Source organism: Setaria viridis, chromosome 8 (genome assembly GCF_005286985.2).
Source record: "Setaria viridis chromosome 8, Setaria_viridis_v4.0, whole genome shotgun sequence".
Taxonomy (NCBI): domain Eukaryota; kingdom Viridiplantae; phylum Streptophyta; class Magnoliopsida; order Poales; family Poaceae; genus Setaria; species Setaria viridis.
Window position 1 is genome coordinate 34,660,939 of NC_048270.2, and position 23,331 is coordinate 34,684,269.

General features: G+C 43.4%; 2 protein-coding genes and 1 long non-coding RNA gene across 8 annotated transcripts; 2 read left to right on the forward strand and 1 right to left on the reverse strand.

Annotated features, from left to right (window-relative positions):
- The first annotated feature begins 4,593 nt into the window (after positions 1-4,593).
- On the forward strand, positions 4,594-8,662 carry LOC117833258 (disease resistance protein RGA5). 6 transcript variants are annotated; one of them, XM_034712690.2, is made up of 5 exons: positions 4,598-4,779; positions 4,985-5,803; positions 6,197-7,850; positions 8,019-8,142; positions 8,271-8,570. In XM_034712690.2, exons 2-5 carry the CDS (start codon positions 4,995-4,997, stop codon positions 8,291-8,293), a joined length of 2,610 nt encoding a protein of 869 aa, XP_034568581.1. In that variant the 5' UTR covers positions 4,598-4,779; positions 4,985-4,994; the 3' UTR covers positions 8,294-8,570. The 6 variants fall into 6 exon arrangements, 4 of the variants coding, with proteins under 4 accessions (XP_034568580.1, XP_034568581.1, XP_034568578.1 ...); XR_004635377.2 differs by adding an exon at positions 8,572-8,662 and having other exon boundaries at positions 4,602-4,779; positions 6,197-8,142; positions 8,271-8,395; XM_034712689.2 differs by having other exon boundaries at positions 4,594-4,779; positions 8,019-8,570.
- Positions 8,185-9,578, reverse strand: LOC117833259 (uncharacterized). Its single transcript, XR_011898912.1, has 2 exons — positions 8,854-9,578; positions 8,185-8,760 (listed from the first exon to the last, which is right to left on the reverse strand). It is a non-coding gene; the product is annotated as an uncharacterized lncRNA (long non-coding RNA).
- A 6,747-nt stretch (positions 9,579-16,325) lies between these two features.
- LOC117866761 (patatin-like protein 1) lies at positions 16,326-17,841 on the forward strand. The gene is made up of 3 exons (XM_034751043.2): positions 16,326-16,585; positions 16,742-16,923; positions 17,025-17,841. Exons 1-3 carry the CDS (start codon positions 16,424-16,426, stop codon positions 17,761-17,763), a joined length of 1,083 nt encoding a protein of 360 aa, XP_034606934.1. The 5' UTR covers positions 16,326-16,423; the 3' UTR covers positions 17,764-17,841.
- The last annotated feature ends 5,490 nt before the right edge of the window (positions 17,842-23,331 follow it).

The window sequence follows — 23,331 nt, forward strand, 5'->3', positions numbered from 1 at the left end:
TTGGCGACGGCGAGGGACCTATCGAGGTTGTTGAAGAGGCGCTCGGGAAGGACAGAGCTTGGTGCAGTGGCCGGTGCGGAGGCAGCAGTAGCACCGAACGGGTTGGCGGCAGGACGCAGCGCGGTGGTCCGTGTCCAAGCAGACGAAGTAGCGCCCGTTTGTTGTGGCCCGGAAAGCTTGCAGAGTTGGTGAAGGCTGAAGCTGGGGGTGGGCACTGGCGGAGCGGCGTTGAGGAGCGGCCGGCCGGGCGGACTTGAATGCTGCCCTTTCCTCCACCAGTATGGCTGTGTGACGGGAGTCCAGCCATCCTGAGGAGTGAAGGGGCCGTTCTTGTGCCGCTCGCCGGTCACCTCAGGCACAGCTACAGAGGCGGCGGGGCGACGGCCATCCAGAGGAGTGAAGCGGCCGTCCTTGCGCCGCGCGCCGGTCACTTCATTGGGCACGGTGATAGAGGCGTCTGGGCGGGCGAAGAGTGGAGAAGGCGCGCGGCGAGAGTTACTGCGGACAGTGCGGTAGCTGGGCGAAGGGGGCGCGCGTCCGGGAGCGGAGTTACTGCGGCGGGTGGGAGAAGTAAAGGCAGCTGGTGTAGTCTTCGCAGCAGAAGTCAGCTTCGGCGCAAAATCACCCAGGACAGCTTGCGCGTAGGAGAGGTGAGGCCGGGGCGAGCAGAGGCGGTGCGGCTCCTGCAGCTCCGACGATACCTGCACGGCGGATCTTACCTGAGATGCGCATGGGGTCCTGAGATTCAAAAACTGGAAAGGGGATCTGGGGAGATTTGTGGCTGTGGAGATCTGCTGAGATCTCTGCGGTGCGGGGCGGGGCTGGAAGGAAGGCGACGGGCTGGTGGGGACGGCCAAGAAGCGGCCAAGGTTCTTGGCGCTGGGATGGCACGGTGGTACGGCTTGGCTGCCGGCGGGACGGAAGTCGCCGCCGCCCGGGGTGAAGCGAGGCGTTTCATTGTTACCCCTATCATGGCATAGTTGTGGCAACATAAATATTTTCATTTCAGGGCGGCAAAATCTGAAGAGGCTCACTGTATATTGTACTTTAGTGCTACTATCAGTTCAGCACCTTCTTCGTTTCCTTCAGGTCACACCACATTAGCACCAGCAATCAAAACACTTACGCCTCGTCAGATCAACTCATGGCTGATGAATGATCCATGAACAATTGTTGGATGATTTTGCATCAACGGATGCATGCATGCTTATATTACAAAGCCAGAAAAATGCTCAAGACTGTCATACTATCATATATATACTCCCGTGGCTTGGATGCCATTCAAAATGTTGCAAGAGGTAGAGCAACTTGTAGTTCTCTGTCGAGGTGTAAACGAGCTGTATATATTGGGAGGGAGCTCTGAAATGTTGGGCTATTGGAGGTAACGAAAATATCATCCCCAGCTTTGACCTGTGTGGCTTAGTTCATTCTAGGTAACTCAGCGGGCGACGTGGGCATATGGCTGTGGTATCTGGTATTTCTGCTTGTTCGGACGTTTTACTGGATTCACGGTAAGTTATCTTCTCATAGTGTTTGTCGAGTACAACTGATGTAACACGTCTGACACAGTGTATTGAAGGGGTCGATCCTCTCTCATTCTAATTGAACTCCTGGAGATAGCATACCAGTAGCAAAAATTCCTTCTTTTTCAAATTGAACAGCAAAAACAAAAATGATACTGTGACAGATAAAGGACTTTGCAGGAAGAGAGATATCATCTGTCGTTCAGTCGTGGAACCTGCTGTGTTGCGTACTCGTCCCTGACAGAGTTCTGAAGTCGAACAACACACTTGTGACAGAGAGCAGAGCTCCAAAAGTCCAAATTCAGAATTTCAGGGTCCTCTCTTGATTTCAATTTTCAATACAAAGATGTTTCTTCTGATCCTGCTAGTCCTTCTGGAGATCTGAGACAGCGGCGGCATAAGAATTTGAACCCGACGGAGCCATACACTGTACAAAACGTATGGTAATTGTATGTCTTCCTTCCAAAGTTCCTCAGTCAGCCATGGAAGAGACAGGGCACGGATCAAACAGAAAACAGAGAGGGACAGACCCCGTCTCTGCTAACACTTGCCAATCTCTGTGCTTTGCGCTGGTCTTCTCTAGTTTAGCCAATCTTTTTTTTTTGGGCCTGATGCTGCAAGCAAAACTGACTAAACTCGCATTTGCGGAGTCGTGGACGAAGTTGTCTTCCACCAATGTCTCCATGATGTGCTTCCTGGTTAGGGATCAAGAACTGTCCTTTATGACTTGATCCGATGCCTCGATGGTGTGGTTAGCGACTTTTGCCTGACAGACTGAACTATGTATGAAGAGACAGTACTGACAGACGTTAACGCTTCAAAATCAGATATGCAGAAAGCTCATACATTTTCTTTCTTTTTAAAAATAAAAAGCTAGACTTCACAGGTGGCTTGGTGGTTGTGCCTGCGCGTGCCAATTCCTTCGTTAGGCACCCAATTTGCTTGCATTCCCGCCGATGATTTGGCTCCCCTGATATGGGCTGTACTGCGCGTGCGCCATTCGAGGGAAACCCATCGGTTCATCTCCTTTTCCATTTCCTTCGTCTCACACACACGGCATTGGCACCCGACAAACAAAAAAAAATACTGATGAGTGGTGACTCCGGTATGCACCCATGATAGATGAATGGTGTACCAACATTTGTTGGATGACTAGCACTGCTTACAAGGAGTGTTCTATATATACACTCACATGCACTATGCCTTGAATAATGACATTCAAAATGATACCAGAGATACATAGAGTACCACGTGTGTTCTCTTTCAAGCACGCAGCTAGTATGAAACATTTGAGGAAACCAAATTATGAGCTTTCACTTGTGTAACGACTCGGCGAGGCATGTGGGCATATTGTTCTTTACTTTTGCCTATTCAATCATTTCTCTCACGATCCACTACAAAATCAGAGCCAACAAGATGACATGAGTGATAATAGCGGACATGGTTACTCTATCATAGATTGCACTAAACAGTACTGGAATGCGTCCTATGGTGCTAATAGACATGATGTATTATTTGTTAAAAGATCCTCTGGTTCTTGAATAGTTGATCAATGACATGAGTTTGCTACCTGGATGTGGATGAGAACACAAGTGTAGTGTGGTGTCTAACTGTGGTGCTAGCATGACATGATCATGGTAGATGAATGATCCATGAATAATTGTTGCATGACTTGCATCAATGATCAATGGATGCATGCTTAAAGCAACAATACCAAAGACTATCACACTATCATTTACCATTCAAAATGTTTCAAGAGGTAGAACTGTAGAACAACCTGTGTATCTTGCTGTAAAGATGTACTCTAAAGTATTCAGCTATTGGAGGTAACCCAACTAACGTTACAAGCATGTTGGAGCTAGCTCGAAAAGCCATACGGGGATCCGGGTATGGTTTATGATGTTTCCATCCGCTCAAATTCTTGAGCAGTCTCTTTCGAGCAGAGTTTATATAAGATGTATGCCTCTGTTTGCGAAACACGAGTCTTTTATTCACATCAATGTTTGCACAGGCAAGTTCTATAAAAAAAATATTTCATTCACATCCTTAGTGAAAGAGACGTTTGCCGTTTACCAATAAAATCTTATGGTCATCGCCAATGCTGTATCTGTGACAGATAAAAGTACACTGCAGGAACAAATAGATCCTCTGTGGCTCTGTCGTTCAGTCGTTACTAGTTCCTGAAGCGTTAGTGTAAAGAGACCGGAGAAGTAGTCGAGATCGAGGCCGTTGTCTTGTAGTCGGTTCAGGCAGGCCCGAGGTCACATTGTTGGCCCTGCTCGAAAATGTTGCAAGATGGGATCGAAGCAGATCATTATGCTCGAAAATGTATTTGCATGGCTTTGTTCCAAAGTTCCTCCGTCAACCATGCAAGAGTCAGTCTTTTTTTAGTGTGACTGAATCTTGGCTGCAAGCAAAACTACAGCCTGCAGGCTGCAGGTCACACGATTCACATGACTGAATGGAAGGGAACATGCCTAAACATCTGAGCTGTCGCCGCCGGCAAGGAGTGTATCCATTTGTGCAGCCCAATCACAAATGCTCGTATGGGCTACTTTGAAGCGGCAGCAGCAAGACTGTTGCCGAGCACCAAATGTCATTCTTTATCCGATCTTCAGAATTCGGTCATGTAATAATTCAGTTCACTCCTTGACTTGATGAGTGCACTCAATCACCCATGATGAATGAATGATTGATTAGCAGTTTGCTGGATGGCATTGAGAATAGTTTAGCGGCATCAGCGCGTGGGGAATATATAGTTTAGCGGCAGGGGCCCAGGACACAGTGCAGGGAATCAGAGTTCTCGCAAAGAAAACCTTTCTCCGTAGAATTGCTCAAAGAATCGTAGAGAATCACTTTCAAATTGCATTAGTATGTCAAGAACTCACGATCACTTTCAAAAACGGAACCGGAAACGATGGGGAGACCTTGGCCTTGACCTGGAGTCGTCGACTGGAGACTGGAGTCAGCACGTGAGCGTGGCCCTCCTGGACAAGCAGCGGGGCCAGGAGCAGGACGTGCAGCGACCAGCAATCATTGAGTTTGGTGTTTGAGCAGCGGGGCCACTGAGCGGTGGTGCATTATTACCTTCAATTATTAATTGCCTTCCCCTTCCCCTGCATCCGCATCCCATCGACCTCTGCTTCGTGCGATTCCAAGGCTGTTGCGAGCGGTGAGCTGTGTTGCGGCCGAGCAAGCTTGAATCAAGCAACCTCGGTCCGGCGACGAGCGGCTGGCGGCGCGATCCGGCAAACCAGTGAGTCCTAGCTGTCGCACCCTTGTCCTTCAATCTTCTTCATGCCCATCCATTCCCATTAGGCAATAGCTACAGCCTACGAAAAGGCAGGTCGAGCACCCCCATCCGAAGGAGCCCAAGCGGCCATCCACAAAGCGGTTCTCTCCATCTGAAATAAGCTGTTCAAACGATGTCCCAATTTACCTTACTCATTGCTGTTGCCCAGGGACAAATCCATGGAGATCGTGACAGGGGCAATTCCAAGCCTCCTGCACAAGCTCGGTGAGTTGCTAGTTGGCGAGTACAATCTGCAAAAGGAGGTGAAGGGAGGGATCATCTTCCTCCAAGCTGAGCTCGAGAGCATGCAAGCTGCCCTCGAGAAGATCTCGATGACACCAGCAGACAAGATTGACGACCAGGACAAGATCTGGGCTAGGAGAGTGAGAGAGATGTCCTACGATATAGAGGACAATATTGACAAATATATCGTGCAGTGCAAGGGGAGGAAGACGGCCGAACAGCATAGCTTCAAGGAAGCCATTGATAGGACCCTCAAATGGTTCAGGCAGCCTAAGATTCGTCGTAAGATTGCTACAGAAATCAGAGAGATCAAGAGCCGTGTCATTGAGGTGCATGAACGGCGCCGCAGGTATGAGGTCAGCCTTGGTGTTGATAAGCCTGTAACTGTGGACCCTCGTTTATTCGCTCAGTACACGGAGGTGAAAGAGCTTGTTGGCATTGATGAGGCAAGAGATGAGTTAATCAGCAAGATTATGATAGAAGAGAATGAAGTTCCCAAGACGCAAGGCAAGATAGTTTCAATTGTTGGATTTGGAGGCCTGGGAAAGACAACTCTTGCCAATGCAGTGTACAAAAAGATTAGAGCACAGTTTGATTGCTATGCTTTTGTTTCTGTTTCTCAAACTCCTGACCTGAAGAAACTGTACAGCAGCTTGCTACATGATCTAAGCAAGAACATCAATGATGAAACATTGGATGAGAGGCAGCTCATAGAAGTACTCAGAGAATTCCTTGAAGACAAAAGGTACCCAAACATTCCTTTCGCCAATTTATACATATGAACTTGTTTTGACTGATAATTTATGCCCTCTGTTCACAGTACTATAAGTCTACATAGGGTTAATTAAATGTTCATGCACGTGGCACCTATTAAATTACAAAATAGAACCACTTAAGCTTTACCACAACATTATTAAGTGCAAACAATTTCCTCCCTGGACCTCGTTTTGTTTTGACAAAATTCTGAGTGGACTTATTTTATCCGCAGACTTGCTCCCGAGCTATTTTAGTTTAATCATTAAACCATTAGCAGTGGTCTAGTTTGCTTAATTTTCTTGTAGCTGGTATATGAACAACATTAGAGCTTTCTTCAGTCCTTAAACCAATATTTTTGGCTAATAACTTGGCATATGTGTAGGTATTTTATTGTTGTTGATGACGTATGGGATATATCAGTTTGGAAAATGATTAGATGTGCTTTGCCTGATAATGATGTTGGATACACTATTATTACAACCACCCGTATTTCTCATGTTGCTGAACAAGCTGGGTGTGCTTACAACATGAAACCTCTTTCTTTGAATAACTCCCGAAAACTACTGTATAGAAGAATATTTGGTAATGGGAACAAAGAGAACAATGAAGAAGAAAAAAAATGTCACGACGAGCTGGCCGAAGTATCTGACAGAATATTGAACAAATGTGCTGGTGTGCCATTAGCTATAATTACGATGGCTAGTTTGCTGGCTTGCAAAGCAAGAGATAAAATGGAGTGGTATGAGGTGTGCAATTCTATTGGTACTGGTCTGGAAAACAATCTAGATGTGGAGAATATGAGAAAGATTTTGTCATTTAGCTATTATGAGCTACCATGCCATTTAAGGGCTTGCTTGTTATATTTGAGCATGTTTTCTGAAGATTATGAAATTAAGAAGGATCGTTTGATAAAGATGTGGATAGGTGAGGGTTTTATCCAATGTGAAAAAGCAGGGAAGAGCCTATTTGAACTCGGTGAGAGTTATTTCAATGAGCTTATAAACAGAAGCATGATCCAACCAATACATAATAGTATGCATGATATGATATCAAGCTGTTGTGTACATGATATGGTGCTTGATCTTATCCGCTCCTTGTCAAGTGAAGAAAACTTTGTTACTGTACTAAGTAATATGGGAGGCACATCTCCGTCAAATACGATTCGGAGGTTGTCCCTTCAAAATGGTCTGGAAAGTCATGTGATGGCTCAAGCTACATGGAGCTTGCAACATGCAAGGTCAGTTTTTGTCTTTCCAGCTTCTGTTTCTCTAGTGCCGCCTCTTGACTGCTGCCGAGTTTTACGTGTTTTGGATTTAAAGGATTGCAATCTTTCACAAGCTAATAGTAGCCTTAAGTACCTTGGGAATCTACATCACTTGAGGTACTTGGGACTATGTAAGACAGGTATTTCTCAGCTCCCGGAAGAAATAGGAAACCTGCAATTTCTACAAACATTGGATGTAAAGGGCAACAAAATTTCCAGGTTGTCTTCGAGTGTTGTCCAGCTAAGAAAGTTGATGTACCTATACATTGACTGGTCTACAAGAGTTCCAAATGGAATTGGAAACCTGACATGCCTTGAACAACTTTCATGCTTACACATTGATGACTCCACCAGGAACATTATAGAAGAGTTAGGCCAACTAACTGAACTAAGGCAGCTGTCCATTAATTTGGACGAGTGGAACGACAAGCTTTTGGAGTGCCTATGCAAGCTAAAAAACATGCAGGAACTATATATCTTCGTTGATGTTGAATGCAACATCGGCGGATTTGATGCCTGGGTTGCCCCTCGACATCTCCGTGCATTGAATATGGAAATCATCTGTTGGTTTTCAATACTTCCAGCTTGGATTAATCCATCGCTTCTTCTGGATCTCACCCGGCTATCCATCGCCATGAGGGAGCTACATCAGATGGATCTCGAAATCCTTGGGAGGTTGCCAGCTCTCCGCTTTCTATCTCTGGAGGTGGACAACAAGAACCTCAGTATCATTCGGGGATTCGTTGTTGGTGCTGGTGCATTCGCGTGCCTTGTAAGTTGTTCCTTATGTCAATTTGTGTGGCCAGTGGTATTTCAGCATGGAGCAATGCCAAGGCTCAGAAATCTTTGGTTCTTGCCATTTTATGTGGGGGAGACAAGAGAAATTGCCTGCAATGACGGTAGTCTCGACTTGGGCCTGAGAAACCTGCCATCGCTGCAGCGTGTCGAGGCTGACCTGCGATGTGATGGTGCTGGCAAGGAGGAGGTGGAGCAAGCCAAGGCTGCGCTGACGCATGAAGCTGAAATGCATCCCAATCATCCCTTACATTCGATCGATATTAGAGGTGTGCCAGCTCCTTATTGTTGTTCCTTACTTCTCTCCTTCACTCTTTCTTCTAAACTGTATTTACGCTTATTCCTCTGTTTGAGATGGTCGACCTCCAGCTGATCTTCCTTTCGGTCTGATATACAGAACACAACTACTATAAGACTTGACGCCGGAAGCTGGAGCAGAGTAGATGACAAAGTCCCTCTATTTCACCACGCATGCAGAGGTTAAACTGCTCGGCCATGAGCTTTACCAGACACCCTCAACCTGTGAGTAAACAATGAATGCTGCACACATGATCGTTTCTGCTGTGCATCAACCAATATGGCATTTCGTTGCGAGAGTGTAGGATGACATTGTCAGTGGATATGATTGTAATCCCTGACTAACTTCCCCCTCTGTACTCATATTATCGTTTTGTTTCATCGTAAGCTTTTTACTGCAGCCTGCTGTTTCAGTGCAAGGAACCAACCATCATCAGTTTTCACTTTTCGGCGCAAGGAACGTTTATTTTACTCATTGCAAATGATGTCTAATTGGCATTGGTGGCCATGATGTATCCGTGGAGCTGTGGCAGATAAATAACTCCAACTCTTTTGAGAACTCGAAGCCTCTGCCTTCTTCCGAAGTGTATCTGTATACATACACATTTAACAGCTTCAATGGGTATGAACAGACTACCTGACAGACTGAACTATGAAGTATGAACAGGCCAGTTCTGACAGACCTCAGAGCTTCAAAATCAGATTTTCAGCGTGCTTTCGTGATTTGCCAGTAGAACAAACATTTTCTTTTCACAAAAGAATAACAGGCCATTCGGGGTTAGATCTGCAAAACGACAAGGCTTGGATTAGATTGCAAGGATCTGAAGATTTTGAGGGCTTTTCTATGAAAGATGCAAGACACAAAGAAAGAGGTTAAGATTTACAAGTTCTGCAGGGGCTTTATTGCAAAGAAACCTTATCTCTTCTTCAATCCTCCCGATTGCATCCGGTTGACTCGGATGGGAAAACTTCTCGCCGGCGGCCGGCGGAGACTTGGCGGCGGGGGCCGGAGGAGCGAAGGGCGACGGCGGCGCTGGCGAGACAGCAAGGTAGTGGAGGCGCGCGGCTCAGCAGGCGGCAAGGCGAGGTGGCGGCGCTGTGCGAGTGGCGGCGGCGGACAGGAAAAATGCGGCCGGCGCTTGGTAGCGCAGCAGCAGGGGCAAAGGTGGCAGCAGCGGCAAAACGGGGGAAGGAGCTCCGGGCGAGGTCTATGGCGATCTTTATAGGCTCCGGAGGGAAGCGGAGAGGGCGCCCGGGGGAAGGAAGTAACGGCCGGCCATTAATGGCCTTCGGAGTGAAGACGGCATCCGTTACTGGAAGAAGAAGGGAAGGAGGTGCTGGCGGCGCGTGCGTGCGGGGAGGCGATGCGGCGCGAGCAGGCGGAGCGGCGCAGGAGGTGGGGAGGCGAAGGGCCTGGCGGCGCAGGCGTGCTGCGGCCGTTTCGGTGCGCAGCGGCTGGAGGTTAGGGAAGGCCCTGACAGGTGGGCCCCGCCTGTCAGTGGGAGGAGAGGGGGCGTGGGCTAGCTGGGCCAACTGGGCCGGCGGAAAAGGGTGGCCTGCTGGAGAAAAAGGAAGGGAGGAGAGAGGTGGGCCGGTGGCGCTTTGTGCCGACGATGCAGGTTGTGCTGGACCGACGCGAAGCAGGCCGGGTTCGTGGGTACGGGCTCGGCCCAAAAGGAAAGAAAGATTATTTCAGAAATTATTTCACGTGGGAATATATAACCAGAACATTCTAGATAAATAATGTAAACCACAAAAAATGCTCTGAAAATCCCAAAATTCTAGGAAAATTTCTAGAGACATTTTGGGACACGAGAAATCTAAATAAAATATTTGGAGCTCGTGATAAGGATTCTAGAATGATCCAAAAATTAAATTTAGCTCTAGGAAAAGGAGAATAAATTCCAGAAAAAGCTGGAAAATTCTCAGAAAAACTTGGATAACGTCTAAACATATTTTTGAAACTTTTTCACTCATGAAACACCAAGATGCACAGACACATAACAACCTTATTTAATTCTGAAAAGCAAACAATTATTTTTCCTATCCTAAATTTCTTGTAAAAAAATAAATGTTGGAAAAATTTTAAAATTGTAAAAAATTATTGTTTAATTATTCCTTTTAATCACATCCTGAAATTTAAAACTTTCAGGGTGTGACGCTGTACTTCCAATGGCACCGACCATTCTAAGATGGAGAGGTGCTTGACGCCTGCACAAGACCATAACATTGCTTCCTCTAGAATTTCTTGTAGTAGCTGTGCCGGTTGCATGGAAGATCTTCTACTAAATACTCTATCATTACATTCTTTCCATATCTTCCATGAGACAAGCATGAAGTTAGAATCTAGCCCTTTCCTCTTTTGAGCGTTGAATCCCTAGCGCTTCTGAATCCACCAATCGACTAGGCCCATCTCTTGAGCCGGTGCCTGATTGGGTAGCTGCAGGAGGGAACTAACGCAATGCCAGTCTGATGGGAGTATGACCATTGGGCAAAGGGGTGGCCAACAGTTTCCAAGTCCTGATCGCATAGAGCACAAGCCGTGTTGTCTTGCAAACCCCGATAATGTCTTCTGACTATTGTCTAGAGGTGGACTTTGCAAGCCAACCACATGAAGAAATGGACTTTCAGGGGTGTCCAGGCCTTCCAGATCAGCTTTCCTGTGGTAGAACTTGCAACTCCGATGAAGAATGTTCTATAGGCGGATCTTGCTCAGTAGGTGCCAGATGGCTCCCATCTCCAAGTGATAGTGTCCTCAATGCCCGGGCTTAACTAAATCTCCTGCATTTCATGCCAAAGACGAACATACTAGTGAATGGCGTTTACTTTTGGTGGTCCAACAATATCAGTTATCCACTGCTTGTGCTGCATTGCTTCTGCTACCGTTCGTCTGTTCCTTGTTCTCGTTCTTATGAGTTTGCATAGGTCTGGTGCGATGGTGCATGGGGATGAGTTGCCATTCAATCTATCAATCCAGGACAAGGCGAGATTGCCGTCCCCAAGACGTACCTGGATGGATGCCTGGAACATTTGCTGAAGCAAAGTGTCGTTGCCAAACTGAAGTGGCAGTTGTCTGCATGGCCTGTTGGCATCTGCTTTCTTCAACCATAGCCACCTCATTCTTAGGGTGTAGGAGGCGATTCTGAGATCAGTGATGTCAAGTCCTCCCAATTCCATTGGTCTGCATGATACAGTCCAAGCCACAAGACACTATCCCCCATGTGCGTTTTGTTTTGTTGCCCAAAGAAAGCCTTGTCAGTGTTTGTCGATCTCCTAAAACACCCACTCTGGTATCTTCAAATAAATTAGCATGTGAGTGCAAATTGAACTCATGACCACATTCACCATTGTCAATCTTCCAGCTTTGTTCATGAGAGGTGCTTTCCATGTTGGCATGCTGCTTGCCACTTCGTCAACCGATGGTTGTAGATGTGCCTTCCTCAGACGGCCAACTGTCAGAGGGAGCCCCAGGTACTGAATTGGGAATTCAACAATCCTAGCCGGCAGGATGTTGTTGATTCACTGCACTTGCTCCTCTATGCAGGCAATTGGAGCTATGAGGCTTTTGTGTAGATTGGTGTATAGGCCTGAAGCATTCCCAAATAAATTGTGGATCCCTCTGATGGTGAACATGTCCTGAACAGTGGGTGCAGCAAAGATCATGACATCATCGGCGTAGAGGGAGCACTGGTGCTGAATCGCCGTGTGTGCCGGTGTGTTGAGTACTCCTGCCTGGGCTGCCTTCCTAAGTAGTCGGTGAAGTATTTCCATGACGATTATGAACAACATTGGGGATAGAGGGTCTCCCTACCTTAACCCTCATTTTGAATCAGGCTGCCAGGATTGCCATTCAGGAGGACTCTCGTAGTGGCCGTGGAGATGAGAGAACATATCATCACGCGCGTCGTCTGATCGTGCCATTGTAACTAGTATAATATTAAAAGGTGACTAAAAAATAATTAAACACTTATAATAAGAATGACTAATATGTAACATGGCATGTCATAAAATTTACAATTAATAAGTTTTTCTAACAATTTATAATTAAACACTTATACAAAAAGAATTAATGAGCCCAATAATTTTTGTATTCTAATAATTTTTTATATTTTTCTATCTATTTTCCATATTTTTCTACAATAATGACATCACGACGGATTTATCGATAATTTCTAAGTATTTCAATTCATGGGAGGAATCAGTTCTACAAAAATAAATGGCATGATTTCAATTTTTAAGTATTTTAATTTTCTATAATTTCTAGCTACTCCAACAATTTTTTATAATTTCTAGCTATTCTCTACTACTATAGAAATAAATAAATAAATGGCATGATTTCCAACACTTATACAATTTTCCTGCAAATTTATATAATTTCCTACAATTTCTAGATAATTTTCTATAATTTTCTACTTTTTTACAATTTAAGAAAAAAATATTAATGACGTCACGACAGTCGCAGGCTTACGTCAGAGTGAAGAGCCCGCGACCGCCGCGAGTCTGCAGTGCAGGGGTGGCGTCGGGGGCGGCAGTGTCAGGTGGGGCGGCCGGTGTCAGGGCAGGCGTGATCAGGACGTCGGGACGTCGGGACCTTTAGAACACTTTAATGAGCGAAATCCTCTGAATAACACATTCATATAAATGAAAAATTTTCCCATTATAACTCCTTCTAAAAATCACAAATTACTCTAGCTCTAAAGTATAAAACTTAGTATACTAACCATGTATCATGGAAGAATGAAGTTTCTAACCTTTAAAACACTTGAATGAGTGAAATCCCCAAGAAATGGTCACAAATCTGGCAAAACCTTTCCCTATGGCGCCATGGATAGGGTGAAGCTCGAGCTGGAGGATCTGGCTCAGGTTGGAAAAAGAAGGAGGGTATTTGTAGGAAGGCAATTAGTACTAGTTGGGATCACCAACCAGTACTAAAGGGCTGCCCTCTAGTACCAGTTGATGCCTCGAACCGGTACTAGAGGGGGGTGCCCAACTAGTACCGGTTGCTTCCACCAACCGGTACAAGAGGGTTCCCCCTTTAGTACCAGTTGTTGCCACCAACCGGTACTAGAGGGTGGATGGCGCATTAGTACCGGTTGGTGGCAGCAACCGGTACTAATGTGCACCCTTTAGATCCGGTTGTTGCCCCCAACCGGTGCTAAAGGGGTCCTTGGGGCGCGCTCCAAGCAGTATCCTTTGGAACCGGTACTAATGTTAGCATTAGTACTGGTTTCAAACCTAACTGGTACAAAGGTTCGGGATGAGATGTCATATTTCTAGTAGTGCAACAAAATCCAGCTGCTTAATTTTAATTTAGTACATAGCATTAAATTTTGGTATTGAACATTAAATTTTGGTAATGAGGCTAGCTAATAAGTTGTTAATTCCTAGCTAGGGGGTGAGTTTGATGGCGCAAAGGCCGCAAACTCGCATTATCTACTAATAAGGAATGCATCGCAGACGTGGCACAATAGTTCATGCTATTATCGCCTGCAACCTCTCTATGATTGGAGGACCCTTCGAACAGTTAGGTACCTCGTTTAACTCGAAATAAGTTTTCAGATTCAGATGAATACGTCTAACTGTCGTACCTGCACATGTTTCACATGAGTTCGTCGCATGCATGTGCTACACACACCTGGATTCATCCATCAAATGGTTGGTACCACAGGGCCCCTACCGTTGCTAGGGACGACGTGTGTCTGGACGTTTTCATTCCGAAGGACAAACACCGTACCATTTCCACAGGGAAACCCCGTGGCTGTGAATTTCATCGTCGTCCTTTCGAACCCCACACGTTCATATTGTCGGATTTCAGATCTAGAAAGGGGCCCGCGTCAAAACACTCTACACAGAGCATGGACTTAATTAGTAAATTTCCAAATAAAATGCTATGCAACACGATGGGTATAATTAACGAATAGTTAAATTGTTGACGTAAGAGAAAAAAAAAAGAAAATTGCAAAAAAAGGAAGGAACTAACTCATGACATCCTTTAAAACAAACCCACTCTGTTTTTCGCGGCCAATATCCTGAGAGGGAATGCACGGTTCTCCTCTTCATGATGTGGGTCACTAGCTTATCATCCACGTGATCCACACGGTCATGCAATGTATCCACTGCACAGAGAGCTAAAAATGAATCGATTTGAATGCAATCTTGCCAACGATCGATCGATTTCCCAAATGATGCAATGCATGATGATAATGACAGCTGCCGCAGGCTGGTTCATGCCAACAGTGACGCCAAAATAGATGACTGTGGTCCTGATGGCGCGCGAGAAAGCAAGTAGACGGTCTCTCAACCTTCACTAATTATGGATGTCCCCGTCATCTTTGGTTAGGCCAGTCTTAATTGGAAGTTTCATAAGACATTCATAGCATTAAATTCAATACCACATCAGCAAAATTGCTGATTTGGCAAGGTAATTAATAGAGGAATTTTCATTAGATGCGAGAGGAGTTTCATCCCCCATGACACATCTGATACTATGCACTGAAACTATGCACTGAGACTGATCTTAAAGACCACATAAGGCACACAAGTTTGTGATAATGAAGCGCTATTAATTGACAAATAACACTCTCTTTCCTTGAATCCACAAAGTTACCTTTTCCATTAAAAACATAGTGCGAGTTACATACAAATACAATGAAACGCACTGATAAACATATCTAAATCATTTCCCTATACAGATAGATCCAGCATATGTCCATCTTCCTCCAGTAGGTATGTACCAAAATTAGAATTTCCCTTTGGTATCTCCAACGAGGTATTATTTTAACAAAGGATAATTTAGCTAAGAGAAATTGGTCTGGAAGTCAAAAGTGTTGCTTTTGTGACTGTAATGAAATAATTAAACATCTCTTTTTTATTGTCAACATGCCAAGATAATTTGGAGAGTTGTTAATATAGCTACTGGGTTAACCCCGCCAAAATCAATAGTGCATATGCTTGAAAATTGGTTAACAGGCATAAGAAAGAATGATAGAAGTTTGATTTTTGTTGGGGTTGCAGCTCTCAGTGGGCAATTTGGTGTACGCAAAACGATGTGGTTTTTAAGAAAAACCATTCACCTCTTTTATGCAGGCTGTTTTCTGGGAGCGTATTGGCTGCGATTTTGATCTTCATTACAACAGCGAAAGAACACAAGGGAGACCATTTGTTTAGCAAGCAAGGCATTGGAAGTCGTCGCCTTGGATATCTTTACCAATAATAGATGGAGAAGCAATAATAAACTTTGCTTTGATTTCTTCCTGTCATGCGTACTTTTTTTCTATTGTATGTGATCAGCTTGTGAGCTGAAAATTTTGTAAAAACATGACTGTGTATGGTTGCAGAGGTTAGAGACAATTCCTTTTTCTAAAAAAGGTATGTACCAACCTGTTCATGTAGGATATATTTGGTTGGATGCACCAAATAATACATGCATGAATAATCCTGGATGGATGGTTCAACCTATTTCCTTGTACATATGGTTTACTTCTCTTAGTAGAAAATTGTATCTAAGTTAGATGGTTTTATCCTGGATGAGTTGGTACGATTCACCTATCCAAACAAAAGAACCTCGAACTAACTTGAACCGTTTCATACATGAAGCAAATGGTACATACAGCCAAACATACTTGATATCAGTAACAATGAACCCCTGATTGGAACAAACGGGTTAATTAATTAGCTGGGAAACATATACACTGTGGTAAATTTAACATCAGTCCATGACTAATAGTCTAGAACCATTAATCATCTGAAGTCTCACGACAATATGTTGGGCTACAACTAACAGGTGAAAATTTAACAATAGGAATGTTCTTAGATTCTAAACTAGATCTACTTAGCATGTGCAATTTAAGAAATTTAACTAGGCAAAAATATGGATAATTACTAGTGACCATCGTCCACATCATTTGCAACCATAATCTGTAACATTGATTGTTTCTTCGCCGGATTCAATTCTATTCCAAGATGGCGGCAGTAGGAGCTCGATCGAAGGCATGAAACGAGAAGCACAGGAAAAACATGCGGGAAAGGAGAGAGAATTCCATGCATCACTATCCTGCGTGTAACTGGACCATGCTGCAAGCTGAGACAAACCTTATCATTTACACCACATACAAACTCTTCCGACCATCTCAGGTCGTCTATATATTGCTGGCCAGAGCCTGCGGATCCAAAGCACAAGATCTAAGCAACACATTTGTAGAAGCGATAATCTGTCCTTAGATTCTCTTCTTCTTGATCTCATACAATCTCGCCATGGCTAGCAACGGCAAGGCCGCCAACGCTGCCACCGCGACGACGGTGCCGCAGCCACCGCCGTCAAAGGGGAAGCTCGTCACGATTCTGAGCATCGACGGCGGCGGCATCAGTGGTCTCATCCCGGCGACCATCATCGCCTGCCTCGAGGCCAAGCTCCAGGTACTAAGCTAGCTGGTGTAGAAACCCAAGAAGCACATACATTGACTACTTGCACATCATCAGCACATTCCAGTATTTTAATTCGTTCGAAATCCATTCTGCACATGATCAATATAGTACTGAAAGACTGGTTGCACGTGATGTGAACAATTTCAGAAGCTGGACGGCCCGGACGCTCGGATCGCCGACTACTTCGACGTGATCACCGGGACGAGCACCAGCGCCCTGCTCACGACGATGCTGGCGGCGCCGGACGAGAACAAGCGGCCGCTGTTCGCTGCCAAGGACCTCAACACCTTCTACCTCGAGAACGGCCCCAAGATCTTCCCACAGAGAAAGTAAGCAGCCATTTTTAAGTTCTCAATCCAGTACGAATATGAAGCGATTTAATCCATTCTATGAGATTTGGGAACTGAAATAATCGATGCTGATTCTGCAGGGCAGGATGGCTGTCTACGGCGATGAACCTGGTGTCCACGATGAGGGGTCCCAAGTACGACGGCGTGTTCCTTCACGACAAGATCAAGAAGCTCACCCACGACGTTAGGATCGCGGACACGGTGACCAACGTCATCGTGCCGGCGTTCGACGTCAAGTACCTGCAGCCGGTCATCTTCAGCACCTACGAGGCCAAGCACGACCCCCTCAAGAACGCTCACCTCGCCGACATCTGCATCAGCACGTCGGCGGCGCCAACCTACTTCCCGGCGCACTTCTTCAAGACCGAGGCTCCCAACGGCAAGTCCCGGGAGTTCCACCTCGTCGACGGCGGCGTGGCAGCCAACAACCCCACCATGGTGGCCATGTCCATGCTCACCAAGGAGGTGCTCCGTCGCAATTCGGACTTCCATTTGAGCAGGCACTCCGCCGATTACCGGGACTACCTCATCATCTCTATCGGGACCGGGTCGGCGAAGCAGGCGCAGAAGTATACCGCACATCAGTGTGCTAAGTGGGGTCTCTTCCAGTGGCTCTACCATGGCGGCTTCAACCCGATCATCGACATCTTCTCCCATGCCAGCTCTGACATGGTCGACATCCATGCGGCCGTGCTCTTTGAGGCCCTCCACTCTGAGATGAGTTACCTTCGCATCCAGCTATATTTACTGATAAAGCTCAAGTTGTTCTTGATATCTCCAGAGTTTGTCATCGACAATGATATGCATTATATATACTAGTCCATCAACCCGTGCTCCCACACGGGCTAATGTTTTTATAAGTTATTGGATTTGAAAATTATTTAGAAATTAAACTCTTAGCTAATAATCAAAATTGTCTACCTACTACTCTTTTATTTTTCCAATACTTCAACATAATACTTATATAGATATGTACCTATCTTTATATGATTGATTTTTAATTAATAATTACTCTATGCACTTTTTTATCCATATTCATACTTTTGCCATTTTGTATCACACCTCCAATCCTCTATACATTATGTTTAGCATACAAATCAATATTTTTCATCGATTCCGCACATACATGTATAAATAGTCTAAATGGTGGCACTTATCATGTGTATATACTTTAACTTAGTATTTTTATATTAACAATGATATAAATAGGTAATTTAGAATCATATATTAGTTTACCTTTTGACATTTTTGTATGATGCACATGAAGATAATTAGATTAAGATTTAGGTATTTACTTTAGGTTGTTTTTAATAACGACATACGTGGGAATTTCTTTTGATGTTTGATGGTCTAAATGGTGGCACTTATCTCTTGATGTTTGATATTTTTAATTTTTATGAGAATTTCTCTCTTTTTTCTAGCTTGTCTCGTGGGAACTAATGCGGAGTCTCCAATGGAAAAAAATGAGACTACATTACTACAAAACTATTACCATAAGCTACCTCTCGTTTGTTAAATATTCGAACACAATACTTATGTAGATATACCTAATATCTTCATCCAATTGTGATAGATTTTAGTTAGTAATTACTCTATAATATTTTCATCCATATTTATAATCTTTAACTTTCCACTTTGGATTGCATGTATGGGCTTGAATTTGTTTAATGAACCCTAAGTTTGAGATAGAATTTTAGCATAGAAATGTATATTCCCATCACTTTATATCCTTATAAATGGTGACACACATCATGCGTATAGACTTTAATTATTATATCGTATACCAATAGTGCAATATATAGGTGATTTAGAATCATATATTATTGTATATTTTTAATTAAGTTTATTTGATTCAAACTTAGGTTACCTCATGTTATTTTTAATAATAGTATGTGTAGGTAATATAGATGCAAATTTAAGGGTTACTTTAAGTTTTTTAAGTAACAGTGGTAGACAATTCAATTGCAAATTAGAAGGTTATTTTAAATATTGTTTATAATGGCATAAGTGGGTAATTTTGATGAAGATTAGGGGGTTACTTTAGTTTATTTTATATAATGGCAGAGGTGGGTAATTTATATATAGATTTAGAGGGTTATTTTAGGCTATTTTCATAATGGCATAGGTGGGTAATTTTTTAGAAAACATAATATATCCAATGGCTATGATGATTTGAATCTGGCGATTGATGGTCGGATGTTTTGCTTTTTTGTGAGAATTTCTAGAATTTCTCTCTTTTTCTAGAGTGTCCACCTAGTAATCCTAAGTGGCTTTATCTGGAGGCTTCAAAAGGAGCCTCCTAGGGCCTGTTTGGATGACATGTCCTAAACTTTAGGACATGTCACATCGGATGTTTGACGCTAATTAGGAGGACTAAACATGAGCTAATTATAAAACTAACTGCAGAACCCCTGTACTAATTCGCGAGACGAATCTATTAAGCCTAATTAATCCATCATTAGCAAATGGTTAATGTAGCACCACATTGTCAAATCATGGACTAATTAGGCTTAATAGATTCGTTTCGCGAATTAGACTCCATCTGTGTAATTAGTTTTATAATTAGATTATATTTAATACTTCTAATTAGTATCTAAATATCCGATGTGACATATCCTAAAGTTTAGGACATGTCATCCAAACAGGCCCTTAGTAATAGTAAGATTTGTGTAGGATGACTCGTTGAAGGGGAACGAGTCGTCAGTGGACATCACGACCAAGGAGAACATGGAGACCCTGATAGGGATCGGCAAGGACCTGCTCAAGAAACCGGTGGCGAGAGTGAACATCGACACAGGGATCTACGAGACCGTTGCTGGTGAGGGCACAAACGAAGAAGCGCTAGCACGCTTCGCCGAGATACTCTCTGAAGAGCGCACGCTACGCAAGAACAATCTCAACGCGTAAAAGCTCTCAGTTACAGCTTGGTTTTTGCCAAGAAATTGAGCCCAAGGATCAGCAGCGGTGATAATAACTAGTTGTTTTTTAATAACAAATAAGCAAGCAAGATATTTGCATCTATGGTGGAATGTAAGTAAAGTATCAATGTTTCGGGTTGTGAATTCATCAACAGATTAGTTTGTGCCCCAAGGACTGTATTTATGAAAGTGATAAAATTAGTGCAAGTTTTACACATCTTCTTATTATATATGTTTCTAATCCAAATATTTGGAGGGATACTGATAATCAAAGTCTACTATGTATTGAGATCGATAATTTTTCATTATATTTAATCAGAAACCTGGTACTCTCTGCTTTCTAACCTACTATGATCAAAAGAATCATTCCCTTCTGATGCGAGAGTGTTTGATTAGTCTAGTAATCCACATGGTGCAAGCAAAATCAGTTCAGCCAGCTCTGGTGCAATAATCTTGTGATCGAGTTGTTACTAGCGGCAACGATCGGCAACGACATCGATGACTGCACCTTCACATATCAGTCAATAGAGATGTGATGTGCTACCAAAATGATTTCAAGATTGGATTGGCCGCAGTCTGGGTACAGCATTTTGTGGCAACCTGGGGTACGGTGGTCATCACATCACTGGGGGAGATTAGGCCTCCAAACCTTTCGATCTATATTTGGGTTTAGCTTAATTGTATGAACATATATTGAACAAAAGGGTTGGCAATCACTTTTACAAGCAATATAGTTGGTGCATTAAGTGTGTACGTTATAGAGGCACCATATACACGGCGACACATATTGTCCCAGGCCAAGCTGGTCTCATTTCTAGAGTTCATTTTACAACACCCCTATTAGAATATACTCATTCATTTCCAAATTGCAGGTCATTTTACTTATAACGTTGATCTGACGGGATTCAAAAATGGCTCACATAGAATTCACTTGTCAGGTTGATCTGGCTCCACTTCTGAGAGACAAGGCAGAGGTTGGGGCCCCCCTCTATGTACGGACGTCTTCAGCGTACAGTTCGTGTCCGGCCACGCATGATGGGCCGGGGTCGCTGTTAATCCGTGACCAACTGCACGTTTTGGAACTTCGTTCCCAAAAAAAAAATCGAAAAAGAGAAGACCCAACTTCACCTACCTGCACATGTATTACGTACTACTACAAGGCCCAGCACATGTCTGCTTTTCTTTCCAGCGACTACGACACTTACCGTACCCAATATGAATCCCCAGTTTTCATAACAGATGGACTTTCAAAATACTCATTTTAGAAAGTCTAGCTAGTTGCTTTCAAAATATTCATTTTATTTGTTCAATAAATAAGAACATGAAGGCCTTTTCACACAACTACTAATCTGTTTTGAGAAAAAAAAAACTAAGATTGTACTTTTATGAGATGGAGGGAGTACATGTTATATTTTATGGAGGCAAAAAAAAAAGAAATCCAATTCTGCTGTAGAAGATCGATCGATGGAGTTGATCTTTCAACATGGATATATTACAGGAGTAAGGAGTTGGGGGACCTATACGTTTTTATATACTCGTACACTAGCTACTATATCGGCAGATATTATAAAGTAGATCGAGCATGGATACATTATCCCTACCATTACACTAGTGTATCTGATTTTGTTCCGTTCGGACTTACCAAACTAGCACTGAAATGCAAACGGGTCACGAATGATTCCAACTCTGTGCTTAGTTTAACCATCCGCATGACTCGCAACCACCTTATAAAACAAGAGCACTCCCTTGTCCAAACTTACAATCAACAAGGCTACCTGTTCCGAAATGTCCCCAAAGAGAAAGCCCCATTGTCCTCTTCATGATGCAGCTCCCTAGTTTAATCATCCATGTGATCCTCAACACCATGAATGAATGGTATATGCCTGCTTCATTGTTGGAGTAGCTTGGATGTTGAAATCGTCTATTCATGATCCCATCAAGAGATGCCTTGTTGGCGATGATAAAGTGTAGCTAGAGTTTGATTTACTAAATGGGTATGCACGAATTTTTTTTTTTCTATGGTTAAATTGGACAATGTAGCCTCAGTAATATCCACATGTGTAACCACAAACATGATGAGGCTAAAGTTCACGGATATGCGTGAATTTCCCTATTATATTATAGGCATGATGCAGTATATGCACACAGACTGGCCACCGCGTATGGACTATTTGTCGCCTCACGACAACTTTGCCTGATTATAAAACTAAAAGATTCAAATTTTGTACAGATCCTTCTTAGAGAGTGTGGATGGGTGCCGAATTTGCAGGATTATCTTTTAAGATCAGACAAAGAAGTTGGAGTATTTTCCGCTCCAGGCTGTTCATCTATCAAGTGGCACTATTATATTGGTGTGCAGGTCAACTAGTCGATACACTATATATGATAGAAAATCTCTCTTGATCTGCTGGAGAATTTGTTGCCAGAGGCCATCCTCCTTGATTAGTTTGTACAAATACTATTTGCTTAAAAAAGCCAATCTCCTTGTTCTTTTGGCGTGCAAAGAATATTCCATTTTGTTAGTCTATATTTCTGCTTAAGTCTTGACCTAATGTAATCTCTTAAGAACTTTTCTAGGTATTTCAGAAAAGGAGATCATGTACATAGACAAGTTAGTTAGAACTAAGTTTATAGGTGTTAGCCTCCCAGCATAGGAGCTTTTCCAAGTACTCAGCTTTTTTCAAATATTTCTTCTACCTCTTGACAATCTTTATTAAGTAATCATGTACGGTGCATTGGAATATAACCAGATAGCGAAATGGAGCCTTCCCAACTGCACATGCATCCAAAAATGTCCATGTATTCTTGTTGTGCCCCTTCTGCCTCCCTATTGCAGAATAACTCACTCTTATCTGAGTTTATCTTGAGGTCAGACAGTTGCTTGAAAGTTGTAAGTAGGAAGTTCATATTCTTAGCTTATTTGAGATTATATTCCATAAAAAGAACTGTGTATCATCTGCATGTTGAAGAATAGGTAGGCCGTTATTGACTAAATGGGGGATTATGCTAGAGATTTGACCATCTTTTTTCGCCCTTGCTATCAATGTTGCGAACATTATCCGCACGGGGAGAGTTCAAATTTTACACCATCATCATTGACTTAATCCCCCATGCAAAAACAATCGATGTCGTTCATGGGTACGCACAAAGTTTTCTATTACAATTAAGCATGGATATGCAGAGCTGATCACATCGAACCACCATGTACGGACTATTTGTCGCATGGCGACAAATTTGACCAAATAAAACTAAAAAATTCAATTTTTGTACATATATCTTAGATATTATAGATGGGCACCAGATTTACATGATTATTTTTTTTTAAGGTCAGAGGCAGGCAACCGCTACGTACTACCAAAGAAGCTATTTTCCGCTCCAGGGGTTCATCTGCCGTGTGACACAGTTACAACAGTGCGGTAAAACTATTCGACATACTATATGATACAAAATCTCTTTTGATCTGTGTTTG